Source organism: Primulina tabacum, chromosome 5 (genome assembly GCF_025594145.1).
Source record: "Primulina tabacum isolate GXHZ01 chromosome 5, ASM2559414v2, whole genome shotgun sequence".
NCBI classification, from domain to species: Eukaryota; Viridiplantae; Streptophyta; class Magnoliopsida; order Lamiales; family Gesneriaceae; genus Primulina; species Primulina tabacum.
In genome coordinates, this window is record NC_134554.1 from 10,669,029 (window position 1) to 10,682,664 (window position 13,636).

Below are 13,636 nucleotides of genomic sequence, written 5' to 3' on the forward strand. Positions count from 1 at the left end.
TATCTTAGTTCAAATTAATATATTGGAAGACGGCCCTAGTGGGAAAACTTTAGTTTTTCCATGTATTTATTTATTAATAATAAGACATTTTATTTTCTTCCTAATTCTATACATTATATTTTATTTTTTACATTGATAATTTTTGTACTCTCGAAACAATATTTTCTATGTAAGAATATTTTATAAATTTGACAACATATATAATCAAAATCACAAATATACAGATTCAAAATGCAATTTTTCCCTTTATTCTATTTTGTAAAACTTTACCAAAATTTCTTGTATATTAGAAATATATGTTAGTAAATATTTTAACAAGTAAATTATCAAAACTTAGTATTGATCATTTTTATTTAGTTTAAGAAAAATACATACAAAAAAGTAAGATATTTTAATAATTTCATACAAATAATATATCTCACAAGTCGCAATGGCCGGAGTCATTCTTTTTCTTTTTTAATTCAATTTAAACTGTTGAAAAATCCATAGTTGAAAATTTCGATTGGCACCATTCTGACAGTGTCGTGTCAAACCAAGTCATCCCCTGGACCTGGCTCTGCTCGTACGAAGTTTTCTCCCAAATTTTCCACGCTTTTGATCTTTAACGTTAAAATTCTCGTACCTCTCTGGATTATATTGTATTTCCCCGGGAGAAGTATTATATATTGTATTTCCCCGGGAGAAGTATACATTAGACAACTCCTGATCGGGCCTGTTACCCAGTGAACAAGAGCCATGAAGATAAAAAACAAGCTTACTGAATCTGTAATCTTGATTATATTGTCCTTTTCTCTGGCATTAGCTGATAATCCCCTTTCTAATTCTTCCACCATCCTCACTGTTCCAAGAAAATCTTTTAACCAAGGATCAAATATAGCAAAACCTGGCTGCGAGACGAAGTGTGGAGATGTAATTCTTCCATTCCCTTTCGGCATTGGAAACAACTCAGGCTGCTCGATTGGCCGTTGGTTTGACATGAACTGTGATCATTCCGTCATCCCGCCTAAACTCACCATTACATCCACTAATCTTGAAGTTGTCAACATATCTGATAACGAAATACGGATAAAAAGTGAGGTTGCTGCGAGATGCTACACAGAATCAGGCAATATCACCCGACAGAACAGGATAGCCATCGACCTGACTGGATCCCCATACAGCTTTTCTGAGTTCAATAAGTTTACAGTTGTGGGCTGCGACGATTTGGCTGTGATTGTTGGTACCAGCGGCAGGAACTTTACCAGCGGATGTTTATCACTTTGTTCACAGCAGAGTGATTTACTGGACAGATATTGTACTGGAATTGGCTGTTGTCAAACTCCGATTCCGAAAGGTTTAAAGAATTTTGGATCAGCTCTTGGGAGTCTCAGAAATCATACTAACGTTTGGAGTTTTGCTACTTGTGGGTACGCATTTCTTGGGGCTCAGGACATGTTTGAGTTTCGGGTTTCAGATTTTTCAGACGTGAATTTTCAGAATAGGACAATCCAGGAAGTCCCTATTGTTATTGATTGGGCACTTGGGAGTGGAAACTGTGAGGAAGCTGAGAAATCTGCCGATTTTGCTTGTAGAGAAAATAGTGTTTGTGTTGATTCAAACACGGGTCTTGGAGGATACCGATGTAATTGCACAGTAGGGTACGAAGGCAATCCATATATAAGTCCAGGCTGCACAGGTTAGTTTATGTTTATCTGATTGTTTTAGATTGCTGTTTAGACTGGTTTGTTAGTTTGACTTGGTAATAAAGAAAATATTGAAATGGGTTCTTTATCATTGAAGATGAAACCTAAATTGTCATAGGAAATTAATAATCCAGATGACGACATTAATTTATTGATCTCTACCTCTATATTAATGTGTATGCTTATAGTTGTGGATATTTGTACCGTGAATTTAATAATTCGGCGAATATGAACTTTAGGACGGAGAAACTATGATACTATGTTGGGATTTAACCACATAGAAGATGAATCAAGTCTAATATTTTGGTAATATCACCCCTCGCTGCATATGCTTCAACATGTAGAGAAATCATAGGGATGCTTCAGAAATACTAATGTGTAGAAGTCGATGAATTTTTTTTAGATAAAATCTACAAGATTTCCTTCTAGTTCAGTAATATGTATTGCAAAGAAAGAGCTAACAATAGTTATATTTTATATCAAATATATATGCGTTATATGTCATAGATTTGCGACTCTTAAACTGATCCTTATAGTCCATAAGAATTGGTTCTCTCTTAAGGGAGGGGCTTTCGGCGTCAAATTTACGTGTTCATTTATGGTTTTCATCTCAATTTTCCGGGCTTATTGTTCCTGACAGACATAATGTCATTCTTTGTAACAGACATAAATGAATGTGATAATACTCCGTGTGATGCAAACGGTGTTTGTACAAACACTCCAGGGAGTTTTAGTTGTGCTTGCAAAAAAGGATACTCGGGCGATGGAAGAAAGGACGGACATGGATGCATCTCTGTCAACTCTCAGTTTCCAGTAATAAAATTCTCCTTGGGTAATTTATTTACCAAGTTTGTGCCAATAGACAAATCATTATTTTGTGTATTTATAATGCATAAATGTATAATTTTAATCTCGTCAAATGGATGTTTCAGGTTTCAGTATTGGATTGCTCTCCATTTTTATTGGTATCACATGGATTTATTTTGGAGTCAAGAAAAGAAAGATTGTCAAAATGAGAGAAAAGTACTTCCACCAAAATGGTGGGATCCTTTTGAAGCAACAGATTTCATCTATTGAGGGTGGAGTCGAGTCGAGTAAAATCTTCTCAGCCGAAGAGCTAGAGAAGGCCACTAACAAATACTCTGAAGACCGTATCCTTGGCAGGGGTGGTTATGGCACGGTATACAAAGGAATCCTACCTGATCAACGAATAGTCGCCATTAAGAAATCAAGAATAATGGACCAGAACCAAATCGAACAATTTATAAATGAGGCGATTGTTTTAACTCAAGTGAACCATCGAAATGTTGTTAAACTTTTGGGATGTTGCTTGGAGAGTGAAGTTCCTTTATTGGTTTATGAGTTTATATCAAACGGTACACTCTTCCATCACATACATAACAGTGCGGCAACGCCTTGGTTTTCTTGGAGCAACCGCTTAAGAATTGCTACTGAATCTGCTGGTGCACTTGCCTATCTCCACTCTGCTGCTTCAATGCCTATTATCCACAGAGACGTAAAGTCCAGCAACATACTTTTAGACGACTCGTACACTGCAAAAATATCAGATTTCGGCGCTTCAAGACTGGTCCCTTTAAACCAAACACAAGTGACAACTCTTGTTCAGGGGACTTTAGGCTATTTGGACCCTGAGTACTTCCAAACGAGCCAGTTAACAGAAAAAAGCGACGTTTATAGCTTCGGGGTCGTTCTTGCCGAGCTAATGACTGGGAAAAAACCCCTTTCACCTACAAAATCAGAAGAAGAGAGGAACTTAGCCACATATTTCATCATGTCCGTTAAAGAAAATCGCCTGTTTCAAATTCTCGAGCCTCGACTCTTGAAAGAAAGTAGTTTCGAACAGTTGCAACGAATTGGTGAGCTTGTGAAGAGATGTTTGAATTTGAAAAGTGATGAAAGGCCAACAATGAAAGAAGTGGCACTGGAGCTTGAAGGGATAAGGAAATTAACTGAACATCCATGGATTCTTCAACAAGATAGAGAAGAAAATGAGGCACTTTTAGGTGAACATTCGGGACAGACATCAGATTTGTATGCAACCAATTTAGGCCCAGAATTTAGTTCAGGAGCACATTATATCCAAGAAGATACTATGGACAGTCCTATGATTTATCCCACTCCCCGTTAGTCGTTTGTTAGATTGGTAGCCAAAAATCGAGTTTCCTTTTTAGATGGCAATAGCATACCTAATTCTTTTATAGTCCTCCGTCTTGGGTCGATGAGATTGTACAGATAAATTATATTGTGATTATCAGATATTTGAATAGGATGTGAAATAATACTTAATATTTTTTTATAATTCAATATTGCAACCAAAACTTTGATTTGATTTGATTACTAATCCTATTAACCCAACCAAATGCAAAAATTTACAGTATCTATTACTTTTTTGGGGTGTTTCTATTCCTACCGATGATTAGGGATGTAGTCGAGTCGAGCCGAACTCTTGAATGTTTGAGCTTGGTTCGTTTATAATCGAGCCGAGCTCGAGCTTTATTTAACGAATATATGCATGGCTCACGAGCTTATTCAAGCCTTTATCGAGCCTAAACAAGTTTAATAAATATTAATTATACATTTAAATTTTCATTAAATTAATTAAAAAGTAAATTATATATTTAAAGAAAAAAATATTATTCTTATTAAAATTTGTAATAATAGATTTTTCTATATATTTCATAAATAATATGCAAAATCAATAAATCAAATATCAAAACTATTATTTTTTCATCTAAAAGATTACTCATGAACTTACCAACGAATATGTTCACGAGCTAACGAGCCGAATACTGTAAAGCTTGAGTTTGGTTTGTTTATCTTAACGAGCTTAATTAAACGAGCTTTTATCGAATCGAGCTTCGAATAGCTCACGAACGGTTTGTTTCGTTTACATCCCTACCGATGATGGTATTCATCGACACTCTAGACTTCTGTGCATTTACGCTTTCTTAGACGCCAAAAATATTTCTTGATTATTATTGAGTAAAGCATTTTTTATTCGATTGCTTCATGAATACCAAGTCAAAGAACGAAAGCTCATTAGCTGTGGACTATGTAACATTCGGACAAACGAGTCTGCTTCAGATGTGACAATCTTTGAATTTCCTCGTATTTTTGTGGATCTTAACTCTTCCACTACGTAGAAAAAACACAAAATCATCTCTAAGTCGACTTCCCGATATGATTAATTAATGACATGTTCTCCTGACCTGAGGGTGAATCAACCGTAAAAGTAAGTAATACCATCAGCATATAGCAAGAACTCAACTCTAAATGAATGTGAGAAGCTGTAAAAAGAAATTTTGTATTATTAACTGTAGGAGATTTGGGTTTCCTTGGAGTACTCTACATATGGCTCTTAATTTGCTACATTTAATATTAACTGAATTGTTTTTTTTAGTCCAATTATTATTATTGTTAAATTAAATTGTGTCTATATTTGATTTTCAAGGTTATTTTATTGATTAAATTATTTTTAAAAAAGTTTATTTATTTAAAAATTTACAATTTATTATGTCTTCCATTAATGTTTAGCCTTTTGAGTTACTAGTTTGGTGTGTTGGATTGTGTCTATAATGTAATTAAAAGAAACTGGTATGATATACAGATGCACATGTTGCGTGCTTGTATATTTTTCTTTTTGTTTTTGTTTTTTATATTTCAATAAAATTTTGTAATTAGTTGGAGTAATATCTATTATTACCATCTATTAGAAACACTTGCAGAGTTATTAATTTGGTATGGATGATGAAGTTTTTTTGCTTTGCCTAAAATACCCTCCATTTATTTTTAAACTAAATCTCATATTTTAAAGGAGTAAGAATTAATAATTATTAATAGTAATTATTTTAAATACTAAATATATTTTCATGTAATATAGAAATTATATATATGTATATAATGAAATAAAATTATATATATATATATATATATATATATATATATATATAACGAAATCAAAGTGTATTACATCAGAGGGACATAAAAAGATATTTATATATATTAAGATTATATCAAAATAAATTAAATAATAAATCGTGCTGTGATATAAAATCAATAAAAATGATATTTTAACCATCTTATATATAAAAAAATAAAAAAAAATTATTAACAAATTTGGAGTGCAAATAATTCTGTGGAGTACATCTTCTTTTCGGGTGTGTATTACAATTGATGGGATTTGGCAGAAAATGTACACTTTTGTTTGTCTACGCTTTCTTAAATGCCAAAAAGATTTTATGGATTATTAATGATTAAAGCATTTCTGCCTCATAAATACCAAGTCAACAAATCTCATTAGCTGTGATTTTTAGATAAAACGGCTCTCTGTTCACGAGCCGCCAACTTTGAATTTCCTCGTTTTTTTTTTTTTTGCGTAGGACACAAAATCATCCAAGTCAACTTCCCAATTATTTGTAATTCAACTTGTTTCATTTGAAATTCAAAAAAAAAAAACAAACAAACAAACTTGTTTTTCATTTAATTATTTTCATACACACATATATATTATCATGTCCTTTAATAATAGAACCACAGTTTGATGAGATCAAAAGAGTGAAGAGAGAAATAAATTTTGGATTCTTTAAACTCATTGTAAATAAAATTTTATTTATTTTTATACAAACGAATATTGTAATAAAAAACATCGTGGTTGTCAAAAAAATTTGAGAAATTGATTATTCTAGTCTATTTCAAAGTCATAATTTCAAAAATGGCCTTGTTTATTACACATTTTGCATTATGTCTTATTTAATTAAAAAAATCCTAAAATACCATTTTTCTATGAACACACATGTTCCATTTTCGTAATTCATTTGTTTAATTATCTATTATTTATCTTTAAGAGTTGATTTAACATTTTTTGTTTTATTTAATTTATAATATATTAATTTTTTAATACTACTTATATCAATAAACATATTTTAATAAAATTATGAATTGTTAGTTTGAATTAGTGCATACGAAACCATCAAGATTATAATATTTTAATTACGATTGTTGCTCATCTAAAATAATATAAACAAAATCACTAATCACCATGGTTATGAAACGTAATAATTACATCAATGTGAGTTTATACAAATTGTTAGGATCGATTAAGGGGGTAACCGTTGAGCTAAAATAGCTCGGTTCTTGAAATATTGAACACCGATGAATTAAATCGAGTTTGGTGTTCAAACCAAGCGGAAAATACTCGAAATAATCCTTCGTAGAAACCGAATAAATATTTTGTAAACCATTTAAAATATATGCAAGTTGAATGAGTAAAAAATATTCAGTTGAAGCATTTTATCAAACACTTGGTATACAATATTTTGATATTTGAAGAACACATAAAATGCTTCAACAATGCATCTTTAAAAACAGTGAAAATGATAAGCAAATGCAATAAACAAATAGACACGAATTTGTTTAGGGATGTTCGGAGATTTCAAACACTCCTACGTCACCCCTTCTTTCCCTTGGGAAGGATCCACTAGAAGACTTTGATTTATATAACTACTTATACAAACCCATTCCGGAAGGGCAGCACCCAACTAGAACTCCTAGCACTCAAGATTGTAGGCAGCACCTCACAATCAGCATATTGTTTAATGTCTCATATGCAAAGACTACATACACAAGTTTATTGTCTTTGTGCAAGACTCACTCAACTAATCTTTGAAGTTCAACTCTCTTGTAAATGTGTGAGTGTTTGTGTGTGAGGAATTTATCATTTACAGTGTATATCTCAAATGTATCCTCACACAAGGGCTTGTGCTCTCAACTAGCTGATATCTTCATGCTAACTGCCCATGCTTTGAATTCACTTCAAAAGCTCTTGTTTGATCTTCAATATGTTGTATTTATAGGCTCCAACACTGATATATATATTAGACACAAGAATATGACCGTTGGAAAGTTTCTGTGCTGTTTCTGAAATTGCAACGGTCAAATTCGTCTTGCTGGACATTTTATCGACTGGTCAACTATGGTCAACTGGTCAACTCAACTGGTCAATCAGTTCAACTGGTTCAGTTGGCCTAGTTCAGTTCAACTGGTTCAGTTGGACTGGTTCACTGGCCTTCAGCTGGTCTGGTTCAGTTTCAGTTGGTCAGCAGCTGGTTCGGTTCGGTTCGGTTCAGTTGGTTGGTCAGTTGGTCAGCAGTTGGTTCAGTTGACTCAGTTTCAGCTGATGTGCTGAAATCAGCCTAGCTGATTTCAGTTTGTGCAGAACCAGTAACTTCATCGTCATTTATCAGCATCTTAAGCTTTGATTCAGACTTTGACTTCTGAAGATTATTTGTAGATCATCGTCTTATCTTTCCAACGCATACTGAATCGCTTCATTTCGATAACCGAGCTGAGAGATATGACCAAAATACCGCAGCTGCTCAAACTCAACTGATTGCTGTTTTCGTGTGATCAGTTTGGTAATTGAGCGATCAGTTAGACTATGATAACATCCGATTTTGCCCAACTGACGTGAGATACGATTTGTTCCAAATTGAGTTTTATAATCAGTCCAGTTGGCGGATTGTCATTTGGATAACCCAGTTGAGAGATATCATCAAAATACCGAAGCTCGCCAGAAATTCAGTTTGTGCAAAATTCAGTTTCAGCTTGCTTCTTGTGTTTGCAACTTCACACTTGAGTAAATATGTTAGAAACACAATAACAAGTTTTGTTAACATCAAAATCAAGATTGCGAACTTGAAAAGTTCCAACACAAATATAAACAAAAAATCTGATGGTCTCAATTAAATCTCTACTTTACTTCATGCTAACAGTTTATGAGTATGCACAACAAACCTTCAAAAAATAAAATTCATAAAAATGATACTCGACAAAAGAATTATCTCAAATTATCACCACTCTATGTCCAAATGCATGAAATTCATAAGATTATTCGAGAAATTGCGAAAATCAAATAAAGAGTTTGATATAAAAAAAAATTGATTGTGAATAGAGTTTACATGATAGGAGATATCTATGTAATTTGATATGATAAAAAGACTATTTTGGTAAATTAATTTAACTGAAGACTAAAATTGATTATAGCAACGGTGTGAAGTCTATTTAGACTTGATGACATGAGCGATACATGTTAAGGTTCTAATCCCGACCTGCATGAAAAAAAACTCGCTGGTTGAAACAACTAAGTAGACTAAATTGTATGGGCCACAGTGATGTGCACATAACATGGCAAATCAATGTAACGTCCTCGCAGCAAGTCAGTCAACCCTGCGTAAAAATATGAAATCAACGAGTAGCTGCCTTTACTTTCTCTACCTCACAATGTCGACTCTTAAGCTCTAAATTATCTTCACCAACTCTGTGCAGATTCCCAGAAACTGAAAATGTATCCACCATATTCCACTACTTCAATCCAGAAAAGAGCATATATTTGATCAAGTTATACATTAGATGGTGTAACAATCACAACCATGTTGTTAGAATCCATTTTCTTCCATCTTTTATTATGCCTCCAATTGGCACTAGCAAGAACGGATTCAAGATTTATCACACAAGGTGCAACAATCACCCAGCCTAATTGCCAAAGAAGCTGCGGGAATTTAACAGTCCCATATCCATTCGGTGTTGGGATCGGAACGAGCTGTTCTTTGAGCGCCCGGTTCAATGTTAACTGCAACACTTCATTCAATCCTCCAAGACCCTTTGTAAACACAGGAAATCTGGAGATTGTTGACATCACAGATGGCACAATAAGGATCAAGAACTGGGTCGGCCGAACCTGCTACGTCCCGAATGGGCTTGTGAATTTCAGCATTTCTATCAATGTTTCAGGGACACCTTTCACCTTTTCTGAATCGAATAGGTTCACGATCGTGGGGTGTGATGATTTCGCAGTGATACAAGGATCAGAACCACGCAATTTCAGCAGTGGATGTGTCGCGATGTGCTCCAGTACCATGGATGTGATCGAAGGGGAGTGTACTGGAATCGGATGCTGCCAAACTGCGATTCCGAAGGGTTTACAGAACTTTGAAACAAGATTGATTACTATCAATCGTCATGAAACGGTTTCGTCATTCAGCCCTTGTGGATACGCCTTTCTTGGAGATCCCGAGAGCTTTAGATTCACCATAGCAAACCTCGACGACACGAGTTTCCTGGAAACAGTCGTTAACGAAGTGCCGGTGATTCTTGACTGGGGCATTGGGTCTCAAAACTGCAGTGAAGCTCAGAGGTCTAATGATTATGCCTGCCAGCAGAATAGCTATTGTGTTGATTTGGCGGATACCGGCCGTGGAGGATATAGGTGCAATTGTTCCGAAGGTTTTGAGGGGAATCCATATCTGACTCCAGGCTGCATGGGTACGTATATTTTATCTCTAAGAATCTCTCACATTGGTAAAGAGTGCCCCTAGATAGCTGTCTACAAATGGACTAATGAATTACATGTAATTCTCTTTGGCAGATATAAATGAATGCGAAAATAATCAGTGCGATGCTCATGCGACCTGTATCAACAACCCAGGCAGTTATATCTGCTCTTGTGCGAAGGGATACGTTAGTGATAGAAAAGGAGATGGACGCAGATGCTTTGCTAAGAACTCTGAGTTTCCAGTTCTCAAGTTTGCATTAGGTACTCATTTTAACACCCATATTTTTTTCATTGAATCTTCAACCAAATTTCCTACAGTTTCATTATTTCGAGTTCAAAAGTAGGAATTTTATCAAAAGATGCATAATTTTCAAATCTGTTGCAACTATAGTGGACCTTTACATCAACTGAGGCATAATAAGTCACCTTTGCTTGATCTTTCTCGATTCAAATCCAGGCATGAGTTTTGGCTTCTTAGGCTCAATAATTGCTGCGACTTGGCTATATTTCGGTATCAAAGCCAGGAAGCTAATGAAACTAAGGGAGAAATTCTTCCAGTAGAATGGCGGATTGCTGTTGAAACAGCAGCTTTCTTCCAATGAGGTTAGCATGAAATCGACCAAGATCTTTACTGCTCAAGAACTCGAAAAGGCAACCAAGAATTATGCAGAAGACCGAGTCCTAGGCCGGGGAGGTTATGGCACAGTCTACAAAGGAATTTTGACCCATCCACATCAAATTGTGGCCATCAAAAAGTCTAAAGTGATGGATCAGAACCAGATCGAACAGTTCATAAACGAGGTGATTATCTTGACTCAAGTCAACCATCGAAACGTGGTGAAACTTTTGGGTGGTTGTTTGGAGACCGAGGTCCCTTTATTAGTTTACGAATATGTCTCAAACGGGACATTGTTCCATCACATCCATAACAGCGGCGGGATGCCTTGGTTCTCGTGGGACAATCGTCTGAGAATAGCCATTGAATCTGCTAGTGCATTATCCTATCTTCATTCTTCAGCAGCAATGCCGGTGATTCACAGAGACGTAAAGTCGCCAAACATACTTCTAGACGAATACTACAACGCAAAAATATCAGATTTCGGGGCTTCAAGATTAGTCCCCATTGATCAGACACAAGTGAGCACTCTAGTCCAAGGGACATTGGGATACTTAGACCCCGAGTACTTCCACACAGGCCAGTTAACTGACAAAAGCGACGTCTATAGCTTTGGAGTCGTTCTTGCAGAGCTAATGACAGGGCTGTGACTATAAGTCCTGAACCTAGCACTGGGCCTTACACAATGCAGCATACTGGCCAATAGACATGCCCCGTTGATTTGTTTTCATTCATTTGAAGTTAGAATTTTGTAATTTATGTCTTCCCATTATTAAGCCTTTTGAGATACTGGCCTTCCCTTTTTCTGAAATATATATCAATCGTTTGCTTCGATGATTGAATTAATTATTTTTATTTAATTGAGATATTGTTTTCAGTTGCTACATTTATTTCATTAGCTGATAAGATCTTTCATTCTGGTGAGATATAACATAAGAGTAGTCACAATATATCCAAAGATTCGGTTTTAGTTTGGTCACTCAGGTCCATATATTTTTATGAATCCACATGTCTATGGATAACAATAGACCAGATTCAAACCCGAGCCGAGATTAAACTCACCCCGAATTAGACCTAGTGTCTCTTGGTATTTGGTGAACCACCCCGCCTCCTATTATATACATCAATATATTTATAAAACTATACATGTATAAATGTTGACTAATAAATGCACTAATCCCTTCATAATACTTAATGTTGAATTAATTGTAGCTATTATGATATGTTTAATATTATTACATATATAAATTATAATTATGATTTTTTTTATTAGTCGACCATATTAATTATGAATTTTTTTTGTTATTTCTTGAATATAAATTAACATATTTTGACTTGTGTTAATATTTTTTGATTACTAAATAATATTAATGTAAATATGAAAAATAATTTGATAATTTATTAATTTTTAAATATTTTATTATTGTGTGATGATTACTATTGAAAAACTATAATTTGAAAAAAAAAAAAAGTGCTAAAAAAAATTAATGGGTCTAACGAGTTTAATCCAGATTGGACCCGTTGGGTAGTGAGGTGGGTCTTGGGATGTAGCCGATACTGACACCGAGAGACGAAATCTAAGGGATTGAATGAGATTAGATACATCAGTAGTTTTAGTCAAAACTCATCGCAAAAACACACCAAGTTTTTTATTAAATCAAATAAAAGTTATCCGCCAGCCACACATTAAAATAAAATATAAAATAAACATAATAAATCAAATAACATAATGGTTAAAAATAATATATATTCTAAACCAATTTATCACAATCTTTATGTTTTTTTTTAATTGTCAAATCCATTCTATCAAAATCGAACGATGTTTGAATTTCCGTCTTTCAGCTTTTAAAGTGTTTATGTTTTAATTTTTTTGAATGTCACATTTAACTTATTATTGAGATTAATCTTATAAAAAAAATTTAAGTACTAGTGCATATAAAAAAACGCACGCTGAGCAAATTTATACGGTTAAATATTAAGTTAATAAAAAATAATTATATATCAATCTTTTGTTGCTCTAATTTTTATACAACTAAATGAATTATAGTAATTTAAGTTTTATTATTGCCCTTTATTGGGAAAATTTGATGGTTTTGATTTGTGAACATGTTATGGATGATAATTAAAGACTATATAGTAAAGTACCTTATTACTCTTTACTTTCAGGTAATTGGATTGATTTTTTAATGTCAAGCGTGTGTGATAGCTAGGAGAGGCTCGTTGGCAGGGCGGAGCTAGGATTTGTACATCGGAGGTCGAAACTGAATATTCCAAAATAATTATTTATTAGACCAAAGTTGTCAAATGCCAGTAAATAAGCACTCTGGTCGAACACAAGTAAGATCATCTCAACTCCAAAAGGCCACTAATAACAACTCCCAAACCGGATCATTGGCAGGGACGGTTATGACACAGTTTAAAAAGGAATTATACCCGATCAACGAGTAGTCGCTATTAAGAAATCAACAATCATGGCGAGATGTTTATTTTGACTCAAGTAAACCATCAATATGTCGTTAAGCTTTTGGAATATTGCTTAGAGAACAGAGTTCCTTTATTGGTTGATGTGTTTATATCAAATGATATGGTCTCTCCCATATATGACAGCGGCAAAACACGTTGGTTTTCTTGGAGCGACCGTTTAAGAAATGTCATGCATTGTCCAGTCTTCATTCTCCAGAAGCATTGCCGATCATCCACAGATTCTTGATGACTCTAAAATCCAATCGCTTGTTCCAAATCTTGTATCCCCAAGTATTTAGAGAAGGGAGTTTAGAGCAACTCCAGACCGTTGCAGAGTTCATAAAGGGATGCCTTAAGCTACACGGCGAAGATATGAAGACGCTCAAAGGTACGGAAGTTTTCGAATCATCCATGGATTCAGCCAGAGGTTCAAGAAGTTAGGGATTTATGAACGAGGAAAAATCAACAGACTTCTACTCTGTGACTATGAGTCCTGAACCTAGCACGTGGGCGTACACAATGTAG

General features: G+C 34.5%; 1 protein-coding gene and 1 pseudogene across 1 annotated transcript; both read left to right on the forward strand.

Annotated features, from left to right (window-relative positions):
• Window positions 1-438: 438 nt before the first annotated feature.
• Window positions 439-4,002, forward strand: LOC142546438 (wall-associated receptor kinase 2-like). The gene is made up of 3 exons (XM_075654148.1): window positions 439-1,675; window positions 2,347-2,514; window positions 2,615-4,002. The coding sequence occupies exons 1-3, from the start codon at window positions 736-738 to the stop codon at window positions 3,829-3,831; spliced, it is 2,325 nt and encodes a 774-aa protein (XP_075510263.1). The 5' UTR covers window positions 439-735; the 3' UTR covers window positions 3,832-4,002.
• Window positions 4,003-8,946: 4,944 nt separating this feature from the next.
• Window positions 8,947-13,636, forward strand: LOC142544113 (wall-associated receptor kinase 2-like; annotated as a pseudogene).

Coding starts and splice junctions, on each gene's coding strand:
- LOC142546438 (XM_075654148.1), top strand. CDS start 736: ATGAAGATAAAAAACAAGCTTACTGAATCTGTAATCTTGATTATATTG. Junction 1,676..2,346: donor TATAAGTCCAGGCTGCACAG/GTTAGTTTATGT, acceptor TCTTTGTAACAG/ACATAAATGAATGTGATAAT. Junction 2,515..2,614: donor AGTAATAAAATTCTCCTTGG/GTAATTTATTTA, acceptor TGGATGTTTCAG/GTTTCAGTATTGGATTGCTC.